General features: G+C 44.8%; 2 protein-coding genes across 21 annotated transcripts in view; one reads left to right on the top strand and one right to left on the bottom strand.

The window, feature by feature from the left end:
- The window catches only part of LOC310703179 (uncharacterized protein), a 52669-nt gene extending 49322 nt beyond the window's left edge, over nt 1-3347 (bottom strand). For 8 of the 9 annotated variants that reach the window (XR_014523952.1, XR_014523953.1, XR_014523954.1 and 5 more), the window contains exon 1: nt 2867-3347. Coding sequence is in view for 5 of the 9 variants with exons in the window: in XM_083495332.1 (XP_083351458.1) it covers nt 2867-3325 (459 nt within the window). In the remaining 4 variants the exon portion in view is untranslated. Of the gene's footprint in view, nt 1-155; nt 283-2350 lie in introns of all 9 variants that reach the window. The other variant, XR_014523955.1, reaches the window with a different exon arrangement.
- LOC310703188 (uncharacterized protein) overlaps nt 1-25344 on the top strand; it is a 61946-nt gene extending 36602 nt beyond the window's left edge. For 3 of the 12 annotated variants that reach the window (XR_014523962.1, XR_014523963.1, XR_014523964.1), the window contains one exon: nt 23829-25344. Coding sequence is in view for 1 of the 12 variants with exons in the window: in XM_083495347.1 (XP_083351473.1) it covers nt 20000-20100; nt 24759-24920 (263 nt within the window). In the remaining 11 variants the exon portion in view is untranslated. Of the gene's footprint in view, nt 1-9897; nt 10023-11817; nt 20101-23599 lie in introns of those variants that run through there. The other 9 variants (XR_014523965.1, XR_014523967.1, XR_014523968.1 and 6 more) reach the window with 9 other exon arrangements.
- Nucleotides 25345-25462: the final 118 nt, after the last annotated feature.

The following is a 25462-nucleotide window of genomic DNA, read 5'->3' as shown; positions in this document are numbered from 1 at the left end:
CTGTGGAGGCGAGGAAGTACGCGGAGCCTACAGGGAAACAAAGAGCTACATGGGATATGATTATTTATCTAAACCTCAGAATAGGCCTCATACAGAGACCTTTCCTGAGAAATCTCAGGGACTGGAATCAACTTCTATATGCTGAAAGGTTTTACCTTTGTGGTCCTTTCGAAAAGGGGCCTGCAGGGGGGTGGCAGGGGGGGTGGGGGGGAGGACTCGGGGAGAGGGCACACTTTATTTTTTCTTGCCATTCGCGAAATCGCTCTTCGCAGTCTTCCAAGCCTAAAAAGGAAAGAGAAATGGGGCTTACAGTTAGTACTCTCTCATGCCTGTAAACCCAAGAGGAATTCACTATCCTCACAGAATGCAGATGCTGAGAGAAATCCTACTTACATGTCTATCTTCTTCCTGGAAGAAACACGAAATGATCCAACCATAGGAGTTCACCAGGCCTTTTTGCACTCTGGCGACCAGTGAGCCAGCAGAGGGAGGTGTCACAATGGGGCTGCCCCTTGAAAATAGGGACACTTGGCAGGTGTCCTGAGGTGCCCAGATGGGAGACCACCAGGGAACCCATGATATGGTGCTTAGAATTATACAGACAAAAAGTACTATGTAAATAAATACATCTCTAGACACACTGTCCTTTTGGTCTTTTCTCATGCCTCCTGCTCATGAAAGTGCACCTTCGGGCCTGAGCCTCCTAAATAGCTCTACTTGGGAGTAAATTATTCTGCCCCAGTGGAAATTGGTTCCTAGTGAGCATGCTTGGGATTGTGGTATGAGGAACAGGACCCTGCTGTCAAGAGAGGAGACAGCTAGCTTGACTCAAGTTTGCCCCGTGTTGGGGGGCTCAAAGAACAATCCCATGCTTGGGTGGTACATCTAGAAAGATTTTTAAAATGTGTGGCACGGTGAGGTGGAAGAAGGGTTGTGTCATTCACACATCATTAAAAATGCCACACACATGATCCAGTAGACACCTCTGGAAGTTTTGGAACAATGGCCGCCACATCTTGCTGGGCTACACAACTCGCAGCAGTCCCCACCATCATGGCCAACGGTCAGGGGTGATGGGACTTGTCCTCCACTAACATCTGGAGGGCACCCATTGGTTACCGCCCAAGTATTAGGGTGTTCAAACTTCAATGTGTTAATTGTTTAAAAATCATAGCCTTCAACATTTATCTGATGACAATAGGGACGTCCCATTCCATAATGATAATTTTACTCTCTATACCCCACACATCCTACTGGGTTGCCCCAGCCACTCTGGACAGCTTCCACCATATATATATAAATGTTTTAGTATGAGAGGAACAAAGTATAATACAGTGATATGTGTGTATGAGTGTACGTATGTGTTTTCTTTAAAGAGAGAGGGGGGATGGAGAAAGGGAGGGGGAGAGAAAAAGAGAGAGGGAAGAGGAGAGATGGGAAGAAGAAAAATGGGGTGGGGGAGGGAGAGGGAACTAGCAGTGGTATGGGGGGAAGTTTTGTTTTTTAAAAGAGGGGGTAGGAGGGGGAGAAAGGGCTCCCCCCGCAAAAACAGACTGAGAAACAGGCTAAAAAGGGGTCCGATTTTAAAAAACAAAAAGGATAGAAAATGAGGATGAAAATTAAAATGTGAGGCAAAAGGAAAAAATAAGGAAAAAGTAAATAAAAAGGGCTTGCGTGTCGGGTGGAGTGGCAGCCCCAGGGCGTGGCCGGTGCTGGTTCAGGGCTCTCTTCTGGGCACTGCCATTTTAATTTTTGAAAGAAAGGTTTGAGGTAGAAATAAAGATAAAATTTATTGTATAATTTTTTATTATTGTTATTATTTAAAAAGGGAGTTAAGGAAAATATATATTGAGAAGAAGGAATTAAAATCAAATTAAAACAAAAGATATTGGAAAGGAAAGACGACGACAACAAAAGAAAGCCCCTCCCCCTTTTGGAGGGGTGGAAAATGTGTTTTAAGTAATATATGGATGTATTTTTAAAATGGTAGTAATAGTAATTTAGTAAAAGGGCTGAAGACTTAGGGAAGGGGGGAAGGGTTTTTTTTTTAAAGGGGGTTAAAATATATGAAATGGGGGAAGTTTATGTATTAAATAATAGAAGATGAAGATGATAATAGTAATATAAAAATATTTTTAAAATAATATTTTTTTGGGGGGGAAATATAGTTTAAAAAATGGGAGGGGGGAGAAAAATAAATAAATAAAATATATAGAAAAAAGGGAGGTTTTTTTCCAGCGGGCCTCCCTCTGGGCTCCGGGGGTGGGTGGGCTGGGGTTGGGCCTGGGCTTGAAGGAGGTGAGGACAGGTGACCCCACCTAGGCCCGAAGTCACCCCCCCCAATAATCACCCCAGGCCTCCAAACTGTCCAAGATTCCTTTTGTCTTCTAAAAATCCCCAGCTAAAGTTTTCCTCTGTTTTCTGACAAGATGCATAGGCAAAGTGTTATTCTTTTATCAGTACTAGAGAGCTTCCAAAAGGCTAATGAATAGACTCTGTCAGAGCAGGCCTGAGAAGGGACTTTTATCTCATTCAGTTGCAACATCTTGGACATGCTGCACTGTTCTCATTCCCCTTTCCTGGGAAGGGCGCCAAGAGTCCACAATAGTCCCAAGAGAGCTTTCTGTACATGCTCAGGAACCTCAACACGGGGCAGGACTCCTGAGGGAGGAGAAAGGGGAGGGAACTAGAAGGGGAATATATACTCTGTGCACATGACTGTGAACTCGTGCATGTTTTTGTGAGTTATCACACTTGCTCCTTCTACCAGTTCATGGATGGTAGAAATAAAGCTTTTTCTCCGAAACTATTCCTTGAGTGTCTGTTGACTCCCACTTCCCTTTCCCGGGCGCAATATTTTTCCCACCCGAGGGCAAAGCCTCATAAGGCTACAGGCTGAGCCACGTCTTTCCTCGCGGCCTCCTCCTGCCTCTCCTCCTTTCCCTTGGCATTGGCAGTGCAATGGCGGTGGAAGCAGGGCCAGGGCTTCTCTCCCCCTCCGCTCTCGCTCCTGGATCCCTCTGGCCCCAGATGGCCAGGTATCCCTCTCCTCCTTCTCCCCTTCTCCTATCCCTCTGGAAGAGCGAGGTGGGTTGTCCCAGGCCTTGGAGCTCCGCTCGGCCATTGGCCGGATGCCCTTGGCTCCGGCCTGGTGGGGTCGCTGGGGCGGGGAGTCTGGGGGCTCCCCGGTTGATACACCGGGTGCCCCCGACACCCACGCAGTGGTCCCGGCAGCTTGGAAGCCGGTCAGGCAGCACAAGCAATACTGGCCACCCTCAGGAGCTCTGCGACGCCCTGGTGTGCGCCATGTTGCTTCACCCACCATATATATAAAGGAAACAAAAAATGAAACAACAAGAGATCTGGCACCCCAGGTTGCCATCACCACCCATTTCTGCAGGTGAGGGTAAATGAAAGGCAAAATACTACAAAGAGCGCCCACAGCTCCAATGTTTTTGGAGCTGGTCCTTCGTTGCCCAGATTTCTCTTCACTATTGCCTACCTTGGACCCCTGACCATTGGGTCCAGTCGCTGACGACACTGCGGGCGCTGATCTCGCTTTATTGGCTGACGGAGCCGGCGTACAGCTTCTGGGTCATGTGGCCAGCATGACTAAGCCGCTTCTGGCGAACCAGAGCAGCGCACAGAAACGCCGTTTACATTCCTGCCAGAGCGGTACCTATTGATCTACTTGCACTTTGACATGCTTTCAAACTGTTAGGTTGGCAGGAGAAGGGAATGAGCAACAGGAGCTCACCCCGTCGCAGGGATTTGAACCGCCCACTTTCTGATCGGTAAGCCCTAGGCTCTGTGGTTTAATCCACAGCGCCACCTACATCCCCCTACCTTGGTAAGTACTGCTAAATGCCTCGTTATTTGCAAGGACTGTGGCAAAATAGGTCAGGTCTTTTCTGCCTTTTTAAAGCTCAGTGAGGTCTGCCGCACACAATCAAAAGGACAGAGGCAGGACAATGCCCAGGTGGCAGCCTTCTTTGAGTCACACTTGTTCACGATTGCAATGGATTGCAATTTGGCGACACCAAAAAGGAAACTCACCAGGGCATAATAAATGCAAGTTGCATGGCCCCCCAACCAGGCATGGTTCCAGGTAGAAGCAATAGCCAGGGGATACATGCTGTTGGTGGGGTCGCCTGACATTCCCGAGAATAGCAATCCCTAGAGTAGTAAGAAGTGGGGAGGGCGAGAAGGCTGTCCAGTCCTAATACCCTTGTTGGTGCAAACTCTGTGCTCAATAGCAGATTCTCAGACAAGACAAAATGGGTGGAAGTGATCGCGAATATAGTTCCGGACACTCCCAAGCTTATGATTCCGTGGGTCTCAACGTTCAAGCTCTCTCCCTCCTCCACCCCCAAACTTTGATAGCCATTGTTCAATGTTTCATGGCCTCAGTGAAAACTACTAAGTAGCATCTGCACTCACCTGGTCAAATGCTTGATTTAGGCTGTAATCCAACACACAATTACTTACCTGGAAGAAAGTCACAATGAAGTCATCTAGCCTTACATTTCAGTAGACATGTATAGGATTGCACTACCAGTTTGTTGTCAGCTCTGGTGTCCAGAGAAGTAGTTCCACTAGCACTAGAACTTCTGTTTGTGTACAGAACAACCCTTGCTGCTTCTCTCCTTGTCCCTGCTCCACAGATCTGCTCCGGAGGGTGAACAACAGAAAATAAGACAGAACCCTTTCTCTACCATTGACATGTGAAGAGAACATCTTGTTAAGGGCCACCCCAATCTCTGCCAAGTGGTGTGAAGTTCCAGGAGTCTTCGCCCTTATCCAGGGTTCATGTTTCCATTGGAAGAATGGTTTTATTACAGACGCGGGTGGCGCTGTGGGTAAAACCTCAGTGCCTAGGACTTGCCGATCGCATGGTCAGCGGTTCGAATCCCCGCGGCGCGGTGAGCTCCCGTTGTTCGGTCCCAGCTCCTGCCCACCTAGCTTAAGTACACTTAAGCGCAAGTAGATAAATAGGTACCGCTTTCTAGCGGGAAGGTAAACGGCGTTTCCGTGTGCTGCGCTGGTGCTGGCTCGCCAGAGCAGCTTCGTCACGCTGGCCACGTGACCCGGAAGTGTCTGCGGACAGCGCTGGCCCCCGGCCTCTTAAGTGAGGTGGGCGCACAACCCTAGAGTCAGACACGACTGGCCCGTACAGGCAGGGGTACCTTTACCTTTATATTCACCTTAACCTTGATGAAGGGAGTGCAGAGGGTGAATGTATTTTTTGCCAACCTTTCAGGGCAAAGTCTTCCCATTATAGCTTTCAAAGACTAGCTTATGACCACAATATCTAGTGATGGCTTTGATAGCTTAGGGGACCAACTGCAACTGCTGCAGATAAAAGTTTTCATAAGACAGTTTCAGTCTCTGCACTCATTTCACAAGTCTGTGCCAACTCATCCAACAGAGATTCAGACACCATGAGGAGAATGTGTGAGGGGATCCATGTAGGATAGTGGCCACTTTGCTCCTCTTCCCTCTGCTGTTGCACTAGTGGAGATAAACCATGGTTTGGCTTAATGTTACACCTGAATTGGCCTTGTAGTTTTTTCACTGCAAACAAACTGCAAGCTGTAACACAGCTCTCCAACTTCCATTCTTGCCAGCTCATTTATTGCGAGCTGCGTCTTCTTGCCAGGGTTAGGAATGCTGATCCATCACCATCCTTCCTTTTCCCTCCGTTTCTTTCCCCCCCAAAGAACTAGCTTTAATATCAAAAGCATTGCAGGTGAGGTCAGGTGAGACTTTGCAAGTACACCATCTTCATTCCCCACGCCCCACTCAATTTATTTATTATTAATGTTGCAATACATATATGAAATCTTTACATATTGATACATATACATTATATTCGTAAATTCACATTTTCACATTTATCCATTTCTTATTTCTTACTGTGTCTTCCCTCCACCTGTACATGACTTCCTTGTTATTATTTTGTAGCTTTATTATTGAGATTGTGATTTTGTGTCTTAATAATTAAACATTCAATCTTATTCTCTGCTTAGCTTAGCTTAACTTTGTGAAATCAGTCTATACATATCAATAAATTCTTGTTGGAGCATCTTTTGGTCATGTATTCTTTTACACATTTCCATTCCTGTTTGAGATTTTGATTAGATTGCATTCTAATTGTTGCCGTCATTTTTGCAAATTCAATCATTTCAAAAAAATTATTTTGCCAATCTTTCAATGTAGGTACTTGTTCTGATTTCCAATTTTTTGCAATCAATCATCTTGCGGCAACTGTTGCAAATAAAAAGATTCTTTTCATGTCTATAGGGGTGTCATTTGTTATAATTCCTAAAAGGAATGTTTCCAGCTTCTTACCAATTGTTGTTTAAAACATTTTTTTCAGTTCCTCGTGTATATTTCCCCAAAATTTCTTAATTTTATCACATCCCCACCATACATGATATAAGGATCCCTCTGATACCTTACATCTCCAACCCAGATTCGATGTTAGTTTATAAATTTTTGCCAGTTTTACAGGGGTTAAGCACCACCTGTAAAACATTTTCATAATGTTTTCTTTGATAGTAATGCATGCGGTGAAATTAATATCTGATTTCCGAAGTTTTTCCCAATGATCTAATGAAATCTTGTATCCAAAATCCTGTCCCCCTTGATCATTACTTCTTTTATTCATTCGTCTTTGAGTTCCCATTCAAGTAATAGATTATACATTATTGATAGATTTTTTTGGGGGGGGGGTTGTTCAAAAGTTCTATCTGGAATTTGGATTCTTCTTTTTGGAAAGCTATTTTATTTTCAGAGTTAAATTTGTCATATAATTGATGCTATTGTAGCCAGGTGGTACAAAACTGTTTACTACAGTGGTGCCTCGCAAGACGAAATTAATTCGTTCCGCAAGTCTCTTCGTCTTGCGGTTTTTTCGTCTTGCGATGCACGGTTTCCCATAGGAATGCATTGAAAATCAATTAATGCGTTCCGAGGGAAACCGCCTTCAGACCAGGTCCGGGGACAGTCTGTCCCCGGACCTCTTCTGAAGGCTGGGGGGGGGGGACAAGGGCTTTTCTTCCCACCCCCAGCATTTTAAAAAACCCTGGGACAGCGGAGGACTTCTCCGCTGTCCGGGGCGATCTTAAAATGCTGGCGGGCGTCATTTTAAAATCGCCCCGGCCAGCGGAGGACTTCACTGTCCCCGCCCCCCCTCCCCGCTTCGGAACAGCTTTTCGAAGTGGGGCGGCTGGGGCAGGTGTCCCCGCCCCCCCTCCCCGCTTCGGAACAACTTTCCGAAGTGGGGCGGCTGGGGCAGGTGTCCCCGCCCCCCTCCCCACTTCGGAACAGCTTTCCGAAGTGGGGCGGCTGGGGCAGGTGTCCCCGCCCCCCTCCCCACTTCGGAACAGCTTTCCGAAGTGGGGCGGCTGGGGCAGGTGTCCCCCCCCCCTTCGGAACAGCGTTTTAAAATGCTGGGGGTCGGGAGCGAAGCACTGCCGACCCCCAGCATTTTAAAATCTCCCAGTGTCCCGGGAAGATTTTAAAATGCTGGGGGTCGGGCTGCCCCCCTTTCATATATTTTAACCCCCTTTTAAAAAAATCAACCCTTCCCCCCTTCTCTAAGTCTTCAGCCATTTACTTAATTATTATTACTACCATTTTTAATTAATATTACTACCATTTTTAAAATACACCCATATATTACTTAAAACACACTTTCCACCCCACCAAAAAAGGAAAAATATCGGCAATTAAAATGAATGTGTTGCCAAAAATGCTATTTCTTTTTCAATCAATACCAGTGATCCTGAAAGATGAATGTTTTAAAAAATGGCAGAAAGAGATTTCAAAATTTATCTGGGGGTAAGGGGGGGGCAAAAGTGGTACCCCGCAAGACGAATGCCTCGCTAAACGAAAAACCCGCAAGACGAAAGGGTTTTCCGACTTTTAGAGGCTTCGCAAGACGAATTTCCCTATGGGCTTGCTTCGCAAGACGAAAGCCCATAGGGAAATCTCCTGGGACAGCGGGGAAGCGCAGCGCACCTTCTCCTCTGTTCCCAGACCTGTCCTGAAGGCTTGTGGTGGGAGGTCCGGGAACAGAGGAGAAGGCGGCAGCGCTTCTCCTCTGTTCCCGGGGCTTGCGGTGGGAGGAGGGTTTTTCCTCCCCACCGCCAACATTCAGAACAGCATTCTGAATGTTGGCGGTGGGGAGGAAAGCCCTCCTCCCACCGCAAGCCTTCAGGACAGGTCCGGGAACAGAGGGGAAGGCACGCAGCGCTTCTCCTCTGTTCCCGGACCTGTTTTGAAGACTTGCGGTGGGAGGAAGGTTTTCCTCCCCACCGCCAACATTCAGAAGGCTGTTCTGAAGGCTGGCGGTGGGAAGAAAAGCCCTTCTCCCCCGCCAGCCTTCAGAAGAGTTCCCGGAGGGCTGCCTAGGCTGCGGATAGCAGCATGCTGCCCCGCGCAAGGGGCGCTCTTAAGCAGAGCGCCCCTCGCGCGGGGCAGACATTCGCAGCTTGGGGAGCCCTGCAGGACTTCCCCGCAGGGCTCTGCAAGCTGCGGATAGCAGCCTGCTGCCCCGCACGAGGGGCGCTCTTTAGCAGAGCGCCCCTCGCGCAGGGCAGACATTCACAGCTTGGGGAGCCCTGCAGGACTTCCCCGCAGGGCTCTGCAAGCTGCGGATAGCAGCCTGCTGCCCCGCACGAGGGGCGATCTTAAGCAGAGCGCCCCTCGCGCGGGGCAGACATTCGCAGCTTGGGGAGCCCTGCAGGACTTCCCCGCAGGGCTCTGCAAGCTGCGGATAGCAGCCTGCTGCCCCTCGCTTAACCCTCTGCTTAACAGCGCCCCTTGTGCGGGGCAGCAGGCTGCTATCCGCAGCTTGGAGAGCCCTGCGGGGAAGTCCTGCAGGGCTCCCCAAGCTGCGAATGTCTGCCCCGCGCGAGGGGCGCTCTGCTAAAGAGCGCCCCTCGTGCGGGGCAGCAGGCTGCTATCCGCAGCTTGGAGAGCCCTGCGGGGAAGTCCTGCAGGGCTCCCCAAGCTGCAGATGTCTGCCCCGCGCGAGGGGCGCTCTGCTTAAGAGCGCCCCTCGTGCGGGGCAGCAGGCTGCTATCCGCAGCTTGGAGAGCCCTGCGGGGAAGTCCTGCAGGGCTCCCCAAGCTGCGGATGTCTGCCCCACGCGAGGGACGCTCTGCTAAAGAGCGCCCCTCGTGCGGGGCAGCAGGCTGCTATCCGCAGCTTGGAGAGCCCTGCGGGGAAGTCCTGCAGGGCTCCCCAAGCTGCAGATGTCTGCCCCGCGCGAGGGGCGCTCTGCTTAAGAGCGCCCCTCGTGCGGGGCAGCAGGCTGCTATCCGCAGCTTGGAGAGCCCTGCGGGGAAGTCCTGCAGGGCTCCCCAAGCTGCAGGTGTCTGCCCCGCACAAGGAGCACTCTGCTTAAGAGCGCCCCTCGTGTGGGGCAGCAGGCTGCTATCCGCAGCTTGGAGAGCCCTGCGGGGAAGTCCTGCAGGGCACCCCAAGCTGCAGATGTCTGCCTCGCACCGGGCAGCAGGCTGCTATCTGCAGCCTAGGCAGCCCTCCGGGAACTCTTCTGAAGGCTGGCGGCGGGAGAAGGGCTTTTCTTCCCACCGCCAGCCTTCAGAAGGCTGTTCTGAAGGCTGGCGGTGGGGAGAAAAGTCCTTCTCCCCCCGCCAGCCTTCAGAAGAGGTCCGGGGACAGACTGTCCCTGGACCTGGTCTGAAGGCGGTCTCCATAGGAACGCATTAATTGATTTTCAATGCATTCCTATGGGAAACCGTGCTTCGCAAGACGAAAAACTCGCAAGAAGAAAAAACTTGCGGAACGAATTAATTTCGTCTTGCGAGGCACCACTGTACTGTGTTTGACCCAGTAATTTCAGATTTTTTTCAAAAAAGATTTGTGCACGGTATGTGCTTTCCGCCCCCTTGGTGGCTGATCTGGAAGAAGATGGCAGGAGGAAGAAAGAACAAGGAAGACATGAAAGTGTGGCATATTTACAGCACAATCCTATGCATGTCTACTCAGAAGTAAGCCCTGTTGACTTCAATGAGGGTTACTCCCAAATAAGTGGGTATAGGATTGTGGATTCATACCAACAGAGGAGTGGCTTTTGATTTAAGTGTCTCGCCAGCTATGGACTATTTAATGCAAAGAAGTGACTAACAGTATAAACTTAATGATGTCTACTCAGAACTAAGTCCTTGTGAATTCCATGGGGCTTACTCCCAAGTAAATGGATGGAGAAGTAATTACATGTAAGAATGCCAGGTAAAACGATGAGAATAATCTCAGAATAATTGCTACCACTAATATTGCAGTAGCATCCAGCACAATCCTAGATACTCAGAAGCAAGTCCTGCTGAATGCAGTGGCTCTTACTCCCGGGTAAGTGCAGTTTAGGATTTCACCCTCGGGAAATCAGTTTTCAGCCAGTGGTCATTCATTCCATCCCAGCCTCTTATTGGGGTCCCCCCCTTCTATTTTAGCCTTATGGTTATAAAGTGGCCATGATAAATATGGATTATATGAATCTACAGATATGTAGATAGTAACTAATCTTATAAGGCACAGTGAAGAAATAAGAAATAAGCAGGGGGGTAGCTGCCTCCCTAAATAAAGTAAATAAATAAAAATACTTTGCTAATTGACTAAAAGCACCTGGTTCTGCCCCTTACCTACTACGCTGCCTTATCCCGAGTCAAACCACTACACTTCCCAGCAGCGATAGCTTTCCAGGGATTTAGACAGGAGCTTGGCCCACTCTAACTCCCAGGTGCTGAACCTGAGGCTCTCTGCACAGAAAGCAGACACTCCATCCACAGAGCCCTGGCCCAGGGTCCATCATGAATACGGATTGTATGAATCTACAAAAATGCATCTACAAAATATCCCATAGTAACTAAGCTTATAAGCCACAGCGAAGAAAGAAGCAGAAGCATGGGGGTAGCCAGGAGTGCAGGGGGGTAGGTGCCCCCTAAATCAAGTAAATAACTAACTGACTAATTTAGCTCTGCCCCCTCCCCAAGCATGAATCCGGAGCTGCCCCCCACCTCCCAAGCTGCCTTCTCCCGAGCCAAACCACTACACTCCCCCCCAGCAGCGATGCCCCTCCAGGGATGGAGACGGGAGCTTAGGCCCCCCTCAACCCCAGGGGCTGAACCGGGGGCTCTCTGCCAGGAAAGCAGCCCCTCCATCCCCCCAGCGCAGGACCAGGGGGGGCAAGCATGGTGCCTCTCCCCCCTTGCTAGAGGAGGAGGAGGGAGGGCGAGAGGCAAAGGGAAGGATCCAGCCGTTGGGGGGCCGTTAGTAGCAGAACAGACCCCACCCCCTGGCTGCGGAAGAGGGCGGAGCCCAAGGGAACCCCCAGCCACCTTCTGGGGGGGTCCTGTCCCTGGTCTCTCGCCTCCGGAGACGGAGCCCGGCGCTGCCACCCCTGCTGCAGCCTTGCCCGCCTCCCGGGGCCCCTCCGGCTCCCCTTCCTCCGAGAGAGGAGCGGGGACCAAGGGGCGGAGAGAGCCGAGCAGCTCGAGTCCGTTGCTGGGAATGGGAGTTCTGCGAGGGGGAAACTACAATGCCCAGAATTCTTTGCGGCCAAGACTGGGCTGCCCCCCGCGTGCTTTCAAAATACAGTGTTCATGCAGCCTATGCACGCGCTTCCCTTTTCACACACCTCCCTTACTGTCCTAAAAAATTAAAATGATCCCCACCTAGCCTGGGGTGGGGATAATCTTTCTCCTTCTAGCCTGAAAAAAAACCCTTAGGCAGCAGGGAGGGAAACATAGAAAATCATTTTTTTAAAAAGTCTCCCCATTTCTATTCAAGCAACCGGAGCGGAAGCAGGATCCTGCACTGAACGTCCCTCGGTATGTCATCATAGTCAAAAGTGCAAGGTAGAGCAGTGCAGAAAGCGTCTGTCAACCTGCCCTGATTTAGGGACATTTCCCCGCCATGTTTCCTCCCACTTCTTAACCTGCATGTGGAAGTTTCTGATCAGAACCGGAATTGTGCACTTGTACAGAGCTCTCTTTCTCTTATATATCTCAATGGTGGAAGAAGGAGACCTGCCCTTCCCTCTTTCTTCTCCCAAGCACTGCTGAAGGTGTGGTGCCCTCAGAGGCACAATTCCTTTTCAGGGCTCCTATAAGAAGATGCAGAAGGTGGCTCTGACACTTTTGACCCACCAAACTTCTGCCGTGGAAAAAGCACATCAGCTTTTTGAGTTAGGAAAGGCTATTGAGAATTGAGCTCTTAGACTTAACACGCCTGCTTAAATTTGTGAAAATCAAAGGTGTATAAAATAAATGGTTGAAACTTAGCTCCCCTCTATCATCTCAAGTTGGTTGAAAGGACACCCTGTTGTGTTGTTTATGAAGAGATGGATACGAAATACTAAAGAGTATTATCTTCCCAAGTGATGCAGCCTTGGCGGCTCTGAGCGAGGTTAACCTTTCCAGACCTTTTATTTCCCTGGCAGATACTTGGGGTAGAAACTCCCTTTTGCAAGCTAGAATTAGATGGCTATACCTATAAGGACGCGGGTGGCGCTGTGGGTAAGACCTCAGCGCCTAGGACTTGCCAATCGCATGGTCAGCGGTTCGAATCCCTGCGGCGGGGTGTGCTCCCGTTGCTCGGTCCCAGCGCCTGCCAACCTAGCAGTTCGAAAGCACCCCTGGGTGCAAGTAGATAAATAGGGACCGCTTACTAGCGGGAAGGTAAACGGCGTTTCCGTGTGTGGCTCTGGCTCGCCACGCTGGCCACGTGACCCGGAAGTGTCTGTGGACAGCGCTGGCTCCCGGCCTATAGAGTGAGATGAGCGCACAACCCTAGAGTCTGTCAAGACTGGCCCGTACGGGCAGGGGTACCTTTACCTTTACCTATAAGGAACAGGCAGATTTGACCTGGCACAGCATATGCCGCCTGGCAATCCCAGCAGACAGGAGAGGCTTGTTGTTGCCCATCAGCTGTCATCCTCTTATGACAGGCTGCCATTCCTCAAGTACTTGAGGAAACTGAGTGGCCACACCTGGCTGGCACCAGGGGAGCTTGAGAACATAAGAATCACAGAATTGTAGAGTTGGAAGAGACCCTGAGGATCATCTAGTCCTACCCCCTGCAATGCAGGAATATATGGTTGGCCCATCTGGCAATTTATTTGTTAAGAGGGAAAGGGAGCAGTTCTTCATAAGGATCAGAATAAATGTGGCTGAAATTGCATCCTTGAAAGCACCATCCCGGATTTGGAAAACTGATACCAGGAGCCATAGGTGCAAACAGCATTTATTGTGGGGCAGGCTTTATTTTGGAGGCTAAGGGCAGAGTCGAGTTATCTGTGATGCAATTGGTCAGTTAGTTAAGTATTTTTATTGATTTATTTGATTTAGAGGGGGCAGCTCCCCCCCCCGCGCGCCTCCCTGGCTACGCCCATGCCAGGAGCCTGACACATCGTCTTGGGTGTGGTGATGCTTTCAAGAAAGCAATCCCCAATATTCATTTTCTTTCTTTTCATGAACTTTTATGGACTTCCAATCTATATAATGTGTTAAAGAAAGCAATAATATTTTGCTATCATCATAATGGCTTCTACGGATAAATATAATTCATACTTACCTCTTCTGGCTTGCCTAAGGAGAAAATTAAAATTCAGCTTTGAAGACAGGAGCCTGGGATCGTTTTAGCAACACCATAGCTGTGTAGTAGAAAACAAATAGGGAATGCCTACTTTTATTTTTCTCCCTTTCATTCAATTCCAGAAGTCTCACAAGAAGCCCAAATTACCATGCTAGCGTTGAAATAAATGTCTGCCCTGATCAGTTGTGGTTGGTGCCATGGGGCAGAGCTGCACCCCCAATACAGGCGCTGCCTCAGCTTACCTGGATAAGGCAGCGGTGAGATTGGGGCTGTGTGTGGACACAGGTGGAAGAGCTGGATTGGCTCCACCTGTGTGTCTGCACAGCCCTAACCTCACCCCCCCCCCGGCCAGTTCAGGGGAACTGCAGGAATGTGGGTGTCGTGGCTGATGAACACTATGCCCCTTCCTGGTGCACATATTTGCAACCCTTACCGTCTAACACAGGGAATATTCATGTGTTTGATTCCCTGCTGGCTGGGCCCTTGTACCTATGCAGATCCATCGGCTCTCGCCGGTCTGAAAAGCTGTACCTTAGAGCATTGGGACATGATACTGAAGTGGTGTGTTTAACATTTAATGTTTTACTATGTTTTTGTATATGTTGGAAACTGCCCAGCGTGGCTGGGACAACCCAGTCAGAATAATAATAATAATAATAATAATAATAATAATAATAATAATAATGAAATAAGACATTCCTATTTGCATGGGAGAAATGTTGGAGGGTATGGGACAGGTATAGGAGATAGCTAGTGCTCCGAAGGTGCAGGAACAGCTTCAGCTGGAATCCAAAGGAATAGGCACATTTTGCATATTTATAAAAAGTGGAACATGGAAGAAAACCATATGTGAAAACTTAGTCGCGTCCCTTAAGAGGAGCAGGACTTGTGGCTGCTGGTTTTCTCAGGGCTCAGGGGTACTGCATCGCGTGAGGTTCATTGTGACATCTCCCTCTGCTGGCTCATTGGTCGCCAGAGCTCTAGAAGGCCTGGGATCTTCTATGCTTGGATCATTCTGTGCTTGTGAGAGTAGAGAGAGCATGTAAGTAGGATTTCTTTCAGCATATCGGATCCTCTTCATTGAGGGTCCGCGTTGCGCACAGGCCATAGGCGCAGCCCCCCTTCCTTGGGAGTGGTGGTGTGATTGAGGGGGGCCTTTAAAAGGCAGTGGTGCGGCGTTGGGGGGGTTTGCCTGGGTTTGCGCCACCAAACACCTGCCCTCGATTTAGGTGTGTGCTCTGGCCTTGCTCTGGACTTCGGTTGGTCGCCTGTTTTGGAACGGGCTGAGTAGGAATTTTTTCCATTTGGCAAATTGGTACTGGCCTCTTGGTTTTTGCCTACCTCTTAGCAATTGTCACATCTTTGTAAGGTTTGGCGGTTAGGCACTGGCTTAGTGAAATGTGGGGGAGGGGAGGTGCAGCCATCACCTGCCCCTCCAGGTACAGGGGTATTCCGGTAAAGGAATCCGCGGGTCCGGATCTTGTCCAAAGTCTGCTTGGGAGCCTAGGGCCATGCCAGGACCCAGCGGGAACCCCGGGGTGAGTTTCAGTTGGTCACCATTGATGGAGCTCCAGACACGCTGAGAAGCTCCACAGCAAGAATGCAAGGAGAAGCATAAAATAAAGGTGATTAAACCTATTTAATGATTTATGGACTGGAGGAAGGTCGTGGAGGGAAGTTACAATTTTGTTTAGGAAAGGCTGGCCTTATGAAATGCAAGATATAATAAGAGAGGAAGATGGTCAATGCTTAATAATTGTAATTAAAACAGAAGGGACAGAAATAGCAACAGTAAATGTCTATGCCCCAAACACTGATGACCATAAGTTTATTCACAATTGCTTTAAGAGATTAAGTTTCCTATGGTATCAGCAGTTGATAATGGGTGGAGACTTTAATGAAATTTTAGATCCACAGATGGATACCACATCAGTAGCCAGGAAAAGAAGGACAAAGGTTAGAGAGACAATTAATAACTATATGATACAGTGGAATTTAATGGATCCTTTTAATATATCATTCTTAAATGGAAAAAAACTTCATACAATATATAACCCAAGAAACACAAATATATTTTAAAAATAACTACAAATCTTCAAAGTCAAGACTGGTGGAATAGGAAGGATATAAAGCTTACATCAGAGGGAAGATAATCTCCTCTGCCAACAAAGCCAAGCTGCAAAGATTAAAAGAAAACAATCTAAAAACTTATTTAAAAACACTATGGGGTGATATGTCAAATAACCCATCTAATGCTACATATGAAAGAATACAACGAACATTAGAACTGAATAATATACTAGCTCAAAAAATTGAGTTCAGCCTACTAAGTCTAAGACAAATATATTGGGAACAGGGTGAAAGACCGACAAAAATTCTAGCTAATCGTCTAAAACAAAAGAAAGCGAACCAAATAATACCCTTAATAAGAAATGAAAATAACATTGCAGCGACCTCATTAATAGATATCAATAAAGATTTTTTTTTAATTCTACAAAAAATTATATGAAGGGCCAGAAAATATATCAGAGGATGAGATGGAGAACTTCTTTCAAGATATCAAAATACCAACTATTGAAGAAGATAAAAAAGATATGCTATCAGCACCCCTAAATATATTAGATATTGAGAATGGTATAGAAACAATGGAGAATGGGAAATCACCTGGACCAGACGGTTTTCCTATGGAATGGTATAAAATATTCAAAAATCTACTAATCCCCAGACTTCTAGAAGTCTATAAGGAAATAGCTCATAAAGGTATATCTGCTACAACATTCAATGAAGCTTTAATAATGATTATACCAAAACCTAGCAAAGACCCTACTAAATGTGCAAAGTATAGACCAATATCATTAATGAATGTGGATGCAAAGATTTTGAATGTAATATTGGCGGCAAAATTACAAAAAGTTATTCAAGACTTGATACCTAATAATCAAACAGGTTTTATAAAAACAAGACAAGCTACAGATAATAATAATAATAATAATAATAATAATAATAATAATAATAATAATAATAATAATAATAATTTATTATTTATACCCCGCCCATCTGCCTCGGCTACCCCAGCCACTCTGGGTGGCTTCCAAAAGAATATTAAAATACTGTGATATCAGATTAACAATAGATTTGATAAACTTAAACAAAGATGAAGAGGAGTTTATGATATTGTCATTAGATGCAGAAAAGGCTTTTGACAGAATATATAAAGAATTCATAGGGTTTGTGTTACGTAAATTTGGTTTCCCTATAGAATACTGTAATTGGATTAAAATGAGTTATAAAAACCCAACGTCTCGGATTGTTACAAATGGAAGAATTTCGAATTTGATTAGTTTAAATCGAGGAACGAGGCAAGGATGTCCTCTTTCTCCATTATTATTTAATCTCTGCCTGGAACCATTAACAAGAGCAATAATTCAGGATGAGCATATCAAGGATGTAAAACACAACAAAGATAATTACAAAATTGTATTATTTGTGGATGATATCCTTTTATTTATTACAAAACCAGGATACAATTCCAAAAATTATGGAGAAAATAAAAACCTTTGGCAGAATATCAGAATATTCTATAAATTGGACAAAATCAGAGATTTTACCAATTGGGCCAAGGGCTACATTGTATAGAAACCATCAATTTTGGATGTTCAAAGACTTTATTAAATACTTGGATATACTGTTTTCATCAGATATAGACCAAATTGTAAAATTAAATTTGAATCAAATTATAAATGAGATTTCTTTTGATATTGAGAGGTGGGGACCTCTAAACCTCTCCCTTTGGGGAAAGGTTAATGTCCTCAAAATAAATGTTGTTCCAAAGCTTTTATACATTCTTAGAGGATTACCAATACATATTCCCAAATTTTACTTCCAAAAAATAAATCAACTATTTAGATCGTGCCTGTGGGGTACAAAGCCACCGAAAATATCACTACATAAAATGCAACTTCCAACTAAGGAAGGTGGCTTTGGTCTCCCAAATCTGGAACTATATCACCAGGCCTATCTGCTGAGTAAGACTAACGATTGGAGATGTAGCAGGAATCCCAATAGGCCTACTCTCGAATATAGTTTCTTGGAACCTCTTGTAGGGTGGACTCAACTCGGCTCCAATTTTATGAAATATCCTATTATCCTGGAGACTATTAAAGCACCTATAAAAATTTGGATGAATATAAATAAAAATAACGATGACCCCTATCAACATGAGAAATTAACAATATGGGCCAACCCAAAATTAAAAATTGGAAATCAAGTAATAATTTGGCAAAATTGGATGAAAAAAGATATTTTGACATTGAATCAATTAATTGATGAAAATTATAAATTTGTGGAATATAAGACTTTGCAAGTAAAGTATGGAATAACCAGTGAAACACAATGGCAAGACATCCAATTGAAACATATGTTGGAAAGGCAGTTTGGCCCTGACGCTATAGCAGCCTCGGAAACACCCATGCCGCTACAAGATTTAATCTCTGCAGCAAAAACAAAAAACTCTACACTTGCACTATATAAAACCCCACTCAACAGGAAGAAATATGATTTAGAATATGATAGACAAAAACGGAGTGAAGAGTTGGGGCTCCAGAGAACAAATGACATATGGGAGTCAAGTATAAAATCAACAGAAATAGCCTCTACGGATCTAAGACTAAGACTTATTCAACAGAAAATAATATTTGGAGTCCACTGGACTCCCGCAAAACTATACCAGAAGAAAATAACAAGTCCAGACAACTGCTGGAGATGTGGGAGTAAAAATGCGAACTTAGTACATATGATGATTAAATGCCCGATGATAAGATTATTTTGGTGTGAGGTGAGGATATTTATAGGAAGAGTAATAAAAAGAAATTGTTATTTAGCGGAATTAAATTTAATTCTAAGTTATATTCTGGAAACGTGGGAGATTACAAGGGGTCAAAAAAAATATATGGATGTACCGTGCTATATTAGAAGCAAAAAAAGACGTGTTTTGATGAATTGGAAGAGCCGCAGAAAGATTCCATTGAGCACATGGATTGATAATATGGGCAGACTAGCTACATATGATCGAATTGCATGTCGACGCAAATTAAGAATGGATAAATATGAAGAAATCTGGAAGGAATATTTAAGCAGTAAGGCGGATAATGGTGGGAAGTAGCAGGAGGAGAGAGAGGCGGGAAAATATTGTTAAAAAGGTGTAGTCATTGGTATATCAGTGTATCCAAATCTGAATTGTCAAACCGTGTTATTAGTGTTATTATGTTTTTTGTTGCATGTGTCTTTTGCGATTGCTGTTTGTATTGAAAAAAATGATTAAATAAATTTAAAAAAACAACCATTGATGGTGGCTTACTCTTCCAGACTTCCAACAAGGCAGGCAGGAGTTCTTGCCAATGCCTAAGCCAGGCATGCCCAAAGTCCGTTTCTGGGGCCTTATCTGGTTTAATCTGGCCCCTGTGTCAGTTTATTTCCTGGGGTAAAATCCTTTAAAAAAACCTCAACAACTGAAAAAAGCTCAACAACTTTGGTTGGCCCTTTGGTCAGCCGTTCACTTCATCAAATCTGGACCTCTTTGGAAAAAGTTTGGACACCACTGGCCTAAGCCAATACCACTCACATTAGTGTAATCAATAAAGTTGTGGCCTAAATTCTGCCCATTAACCTTTAAACTAAAATTCTGTCTCAATGTGTTCTTCTTCTTCTTGGGGGGTGCGCCGGGGACCTTGATGCGCAACTGAATTCTGCGGTGAGAGTGAGCTTAGAGGCATGAATGCAAAAACCAGTTTCGGGACGTAGATCGGGAGAGGACGAACCCTGAGCCCCATTTCTCACATTTTTCTCTTTCCTTTTTAGGCTTCACAGGCTGCGAAGAGCATTTTCCCAAATGGCCAAAAAAAATAATAAAGTGTGCCCTCTCCCCGAGTCCTCCCCCCTGCCCCCCGCCCGCCCCTCCTGCTCCTCCTCCCGCGGACCCCTTTTCCAAAGGACCAGAAAGGTAAAACCTTTCAGCATATAGTAGTTGATTCTTGTCCCTCAGATTTCTTAGGAAAGGTCTCTCTGTCTGAGGTTTAGATAATCATACCCCATGTGGCTCTTTGTTTCCCTGCAGGCTCCGCTGGCACCTCAAGGAAAAGGAAAACAAAGTCATCCAGAAGGTAATGTCTATTTCCATGGATGTGTTCAGAAAGTCTCTCTCTCTGTGTGTAAGAAGCCTCTCTAACTGTCAGCCTTCTCTTCTTTTCCTTTCAGAAGAGCTCGTCCTGGAAGACCTGGAGGAAGAGGCGTAAGAGACTGTTTGGCATTGGAGCAGCTTTATCAATTGTTAACAGTTCTTGGCTGTTGTAAAGTTTTGCTTTTGTGTCTTTCCTTGAAGGTGAAGCTTGCGGAGATGAAGATGTAGCGCTGCCCTGTCAGCATGCGCCGCCCCAGGCCAAGGCCATTTGCTGGCCCAGCAGTGGAAGCAGCACGTGCCAGGTACTGGGGGAAATGCTGTGGTCCAGAGCATCTCTCCAGGGCTCTGCACTAACTCCCTGTGGCAGTTGTATTGGCCCTAAAGGGGGAAGTATCATCATTGTAACATTTACTTTAGCAGGTTCACACTTTAAAGCATGGCCCTTGGTGCTTAGAATATGGTACTTAGAATACGATAGGGGGTCACAGAAATACCATTCCATCTCTTTCTACAAGTACCTGCATGCTACTACGGGTAGCAAGAGCACCCCAGCCTATTAAATAAGTAATAATTGTTTACTGCTATGAATTGAAGTGGGAAATCTGACACATTCCTTTCAACTGGTAAAATATTTGCAACATCAAATGTAAAGCCAGTAGATAGTTTTAGAATTTCTTTCTTTTAGCCTTCCACTGAGAAAAAAAGCTTTGTAATTGAGTATGCTATACCTTTTTGATAGTTCTGATAACTGTTTTAAACTTCAAGGTAAGCTTTCCCCATGACCTGCTTGCCAGTTACATTTCCTGAGTCCACATTTGTGCTTTCTTGAGTCATGTTTGTGCTAAACTGTGTTATGACAAGACAAAAGGGGAGGAAGGTGCATAAAATGCCATCAGCTTGTTCCCAAAACATTTATGCTTTCCATATGTTCTTTGGGATCTCTGTGTACTTTTGTGCTTTTTTTATTTGTGTGCCCCTTTTTTTGAGGTCATTAGCATGTATGCAGTTGGAGGCACTTAATTGATACAGAATCTGAACTCATTCTAGGGTCATGTAAAGGTTTTTGTCTCCTTTTTATTAAAGAAGAAGAAGAAGAAGAAGAAGAAGAAGAAGAAGAAGAAGAAGAAGAAGAGGAGGAGGAGGAGGAAAAAAACTCCCTGTGGCCCTGCTCTGGCAGCGCATAAGGAATGTGTCGGTCCATGTGTGTGACTAGAGAGATGTTTTCGATGGTGGAATGCTGGGAAGTTTTTGCCTCTGCACATGAGTCTGGGAATGTTCTGATCAGTTCCCATTGAGTTCATGAAACAGTATACCCTGACCTGTTCTTAATGCATTGCTGACCACATCTACGGAACGTGATTGTTGTATTCTTTCATGTTATGATCAATCATTAGTAATTGTTTTAGTCTTGCCATATCAATCATTAGTTAAGGAGGTTTTCATGCCTGTCCAATTCCGTGTTCCCTGTGTTCCCTTTCCCAGCCTTTCTTCTATTGGTGATTAATGCCTATATGTAATCTTTGCTTTGTACTTGTGTTAACCAATCAGCAACCAGCACATACGTGGCAATGCATGTAATATTCAATAAAAGAGAGTTCCCGGGGCTCGCCCCGGCAGACCCCTCTCTCACATGACACCTGCTACTCGTCTGTCGTTATTCCAACCCAACAGTGGAAAGGTCCAGATTTTAAAAGCTGTGAACCTCACTATGGGAAGTCAGTCTCTCAGCCTGATTTCCTTCACTGAGGGGCAAAGGGGTGGGGATTATGAGGCTAAATCATCACTGAGTTCTTTGCAGGAAAACTGGGAGAAAAAGATAATAATTTTAAAAATAAAACCTGAATATCTAAGGGAGGAGGGAAGCCAGAAGCAGCCATAACACATATTTTGCTCCTTTATATTCTCTTTTTTTTTTTTTTTTTTTGCATTTTAAAAAATTTTATTGGTTTTCAACCAGTTATACATTTATATCCATATCATAACATTCTTATCCATTTTGGACTTCCTTCAACGTTACTGACAATCATTCGTAGTTTTTCCTTTTCATACGCATTTCGTTCTTACATATTGCCGTTATCCCACCCTTCCTGCATTATTTGTAACCGACAATACTTATTGATTCTTTACAGTGCCTCTTTTAACCCCACTAGCGTTGTACTTACATCACAGTTGTCTTCCAGATACCCCACAAATTTCCCCCAGTCTTGAATAAACTTTTGGTCTTTGGCATATCTAATTTTCCCTGTTAATTTATCCAGTTCTACATATTCTATCAATTTTTCTCTCCACTCTTCCACCGTAGGAATCTCCTCCTGCTTCCATCTCTGTGCTAACACCATTCTTGCGGCCGTTGCCGCGTACTGAAAAAGTTTGCGGTCCTTTCTTTCTATGTCTTTTCTTACCATACCCAATAGGAAGATTTCTGGTCTTTTAACAAAGGTATATCTCAGCATCTTTTTCATTTCGTTATAAATCTCCTCCCAAAAACTTTTAATTTTTTTACATTCCCACCATTGATGGTAAAATGTCCCCTCTATCTGTCTACATTTCCAGCATTTGTTGTCTACCTTGTACATTCTTGCCAACCTCACTGGTGTCATATACCACCTATAAAGCATCTTCATCATGTTTTCTTTCAGAAGCGTACAGGCCGTGAATTTTATGTTCACCTTCCATAGCCTTTCCCAATCCTCCAATTGGATATTGTAACCGAAATCCCTCACCCACTGGACCATCACTGATTTCACTTCCTCGTCCTTCGTGTTCCATTCCAGCAGTATTTTATACATTTTCGACAGATTTTTACATTCATTGTTCACTATCTCCTTTTGATATCTGGACTCTTTTTCCTCATAACCCCTTTCCTTCACCTCCTTTTTGAACATTTCATTAATCTGAAAATAGTGCAACCAATCATATGTAAAGACTTTAACCTGGTCATATGGTTTTACTTTCCACTTTCCTCCTTCATTTATCACCATTTCTTCGTATTTTCCCCACTTTCCTCTCATGTTGATTTTCTTTACCCCCATTATCTCTAACGGAGATAACCAGTGAGGAGTTTTGGGTTCTAATATATTCTTATATCTATCCCAAACCTCTATTAGAGCGCCTCTGAAAACATGGTTACCAAACCCCTTATGAACCCTCTTTTTGTCACACCAGAGGTAGGCGTGCCACCCAAATCTGTTATTAAATCCTTCCAGGTCTAAAAGTTCGTTATTCTCCAATTTTACCCACTCTTTTATCCAGCACAAACATGCTGCCTCATAGTACAGTCTCATGTCTGGTAGGGAGAAGCCACCTCTTTCTTTTATATCAGTCAATAGTTTAAATTTAATTCTGGGCTTCTTCCCTTCCCAGACATATCTTGAGATCACCTTTTGCCAATCTTTGAAATCTTTTGTACCTTTTATTATGGGTAAAGTTTGGAACAGAAATAACAGCTTGGGGAGCACCATCATTTTAATCATTGAAATTCGTCCCCAGAGCGATAATTTCATTCTGGCCCAGGTCTCCATATCTTTTTTTATTCTATTCCATACTGGGGTGTAGTTATTTTGGTACAGATCGATGTTCTTTCCAGAAAGCCATATTCCCAAGTATTTAACTTTTCTAGCCACCTCAATCCCTGTTCTTTGTTGCAGTAGTTCAATCTTATCTTGGTCTAAATTTTTGACAATCATTTTTTGTTTTCCCTTTGTTCAATTTAAATCCTGCTAAGGTTCCAAATTTCCCCATCTCTTCCAAACTCTCCTTTATACTTTCCATCGGTTCTTCCACAGTCCTTTATATTCTCAGATGGGGCGCTGCTGAGAGTGCTGCATGAGCCAGAATTTTGCTTAGGTTGTACTAGAAATTGGCTTTTAGTAGTGTAGCTCCAGCCCTCTGGAATCCATTCCCAGCTGGAATTAGACAAGTGCCTAGCATCATAATGTTTAGGTGTCTTCTTGAAGATGTTTTATTTAGAAAAGCTCTCCCTAATGTGTAACCCAGTAAGTCATCTGTAGGATCTGTACCATTCTGCCAGCAATTACCATCACCATCTGTTACTTGGGTATAGCCTGAAAGGTTCATAATACCTGTCATGAGATGCAGAACTTCAACAGGTCTTCAGATGCAGCAAAGCTGGAGAAGAAGTTGACATTGGTGGGTCTGTGTTGTTGCGAGCAGAGTATTTTTGTATTTTAAAGAGCAATAGGAACACAGTGTTGCTTTGACTCAGACATTGATTCTGTCCCTGTAGATTGAAAATTATTGTCAAAATATTGGGAAAATGCCAAAGCACTTATGGATGCTATGGACTGGGCTGTTTGTGTGTCTTTGCCTTCATGTATGGTTTGTGTCCCATTTGAGTTGCAGACATTGAGCAACTCCTCTGTTTTTCAGTTGTTAGATTCATTGGTATGAAAGCTTATTTTATTAATGCGAAATAATATTCATATTCAAAATATTTATACCCCACCCATCTGGTTGGGTTTTCCCAGCCACATACATACTGGGGACTAACTTAATGATGAACCTGTATACTGTAAGACTCTCAGATCTTGCAATACATGGGCTCATAGAGGAAGCATGTGGTATATATATTGCTATTGTATGAGATGCTGAGGTCCTGGCATATTTTTTTCTATAGGACTATAATTTGAACCAGGTGACATTCCATTATGATGTAAAGCATCTGATAAACACAAAGGATGCTGTTCTTAATGTCTTATCCTGATCTTGTGTTATTTTATTCTGCTGGAGGGCTGCTGTACTGCAGAGCATACTGCTTTTGGGTCTTAGGATAAAATGAATGGACAGCCTAAAATAAAAGCAAGAGCCAATTGTTTAAATATCTCTTAAATGTTGAAGCACTAATCCTTCATTTCTCTCTCACCGATTTGAAAAAACAGATAGAGAAGGAGAAAATATAAAAAGCCAGCCAGTAACTAATTATAAGTGGTTGTTTTTACAGATGGCTGTACTGATCAGTGTGGGATTCTTCAGCGCATGGACACCATATGCCGCAGTCAGCTTCTGGTCAATATTTCACTCCAGTGAATGTTGCCATGTCTTTTTGCTAAACCCTCAACAGCCCACAACCCTTTTCATTTACTATACTTTCAGCAAAACTTAAGTGCCTCCGGTGCTGCTGTAGTCAGAAAGTTTACTTTAGCACCAAGCATACCACCAATTGCCATGTGTCAGTGATTTGGTCAGGATGGGATAATGCACACATTTCTTCATTCAGAAAGACAGACAGTGGAGAAGTTCCAAATCCATCTGCTGCAGCTGCAGAAGTCTTATTTGAAAACGTTGCTCCAAAGTCCAGATCATGAAATCTCCCAGGGAAGCACTGCAAGGGCAGTAATTCCTAGGAAGTTTATAATAAACTGCTTGCAGGATAATTCTGAGGTCTCTGTTTTTTAAAAAAAGACCTGCCAGCAAGAAATGAGGAATCTCAAGGAATTTTGAACACATGGACTAAATTAGAATTTGCTATATTAATAGCTGGTAGAGGAGGTACTTATGCAATTAAAAGAGATTGTAATGTTAGTGAACTTGGCATTTGTTTTTGTGCTTTTGTTGGACTGTATGGGATGCTGAGCTCAGGTGTCACTGATGGGAGTCTCAAGAGGCACAGGCGTCTTGAAGAATAAGAAAAGACCTTTGCTTAAC

This window comes from Podarcis liolepis, assembly GCF_965112155.1.
Source record: "Podarcis liolepis genome assembly, chromosome: 3".
Lineage (NCBI taxonomy): Eukaryota > Metazoa > Chordata > Lepidosauria > Squamata > Lacertidae > Podarcis > Podarcis liolepis.
The sequence above is the reverse complement of the archived record's forward strand: the minus strand, read 5'-3'. Positions and strand labels throughout refer to the sequence as shown.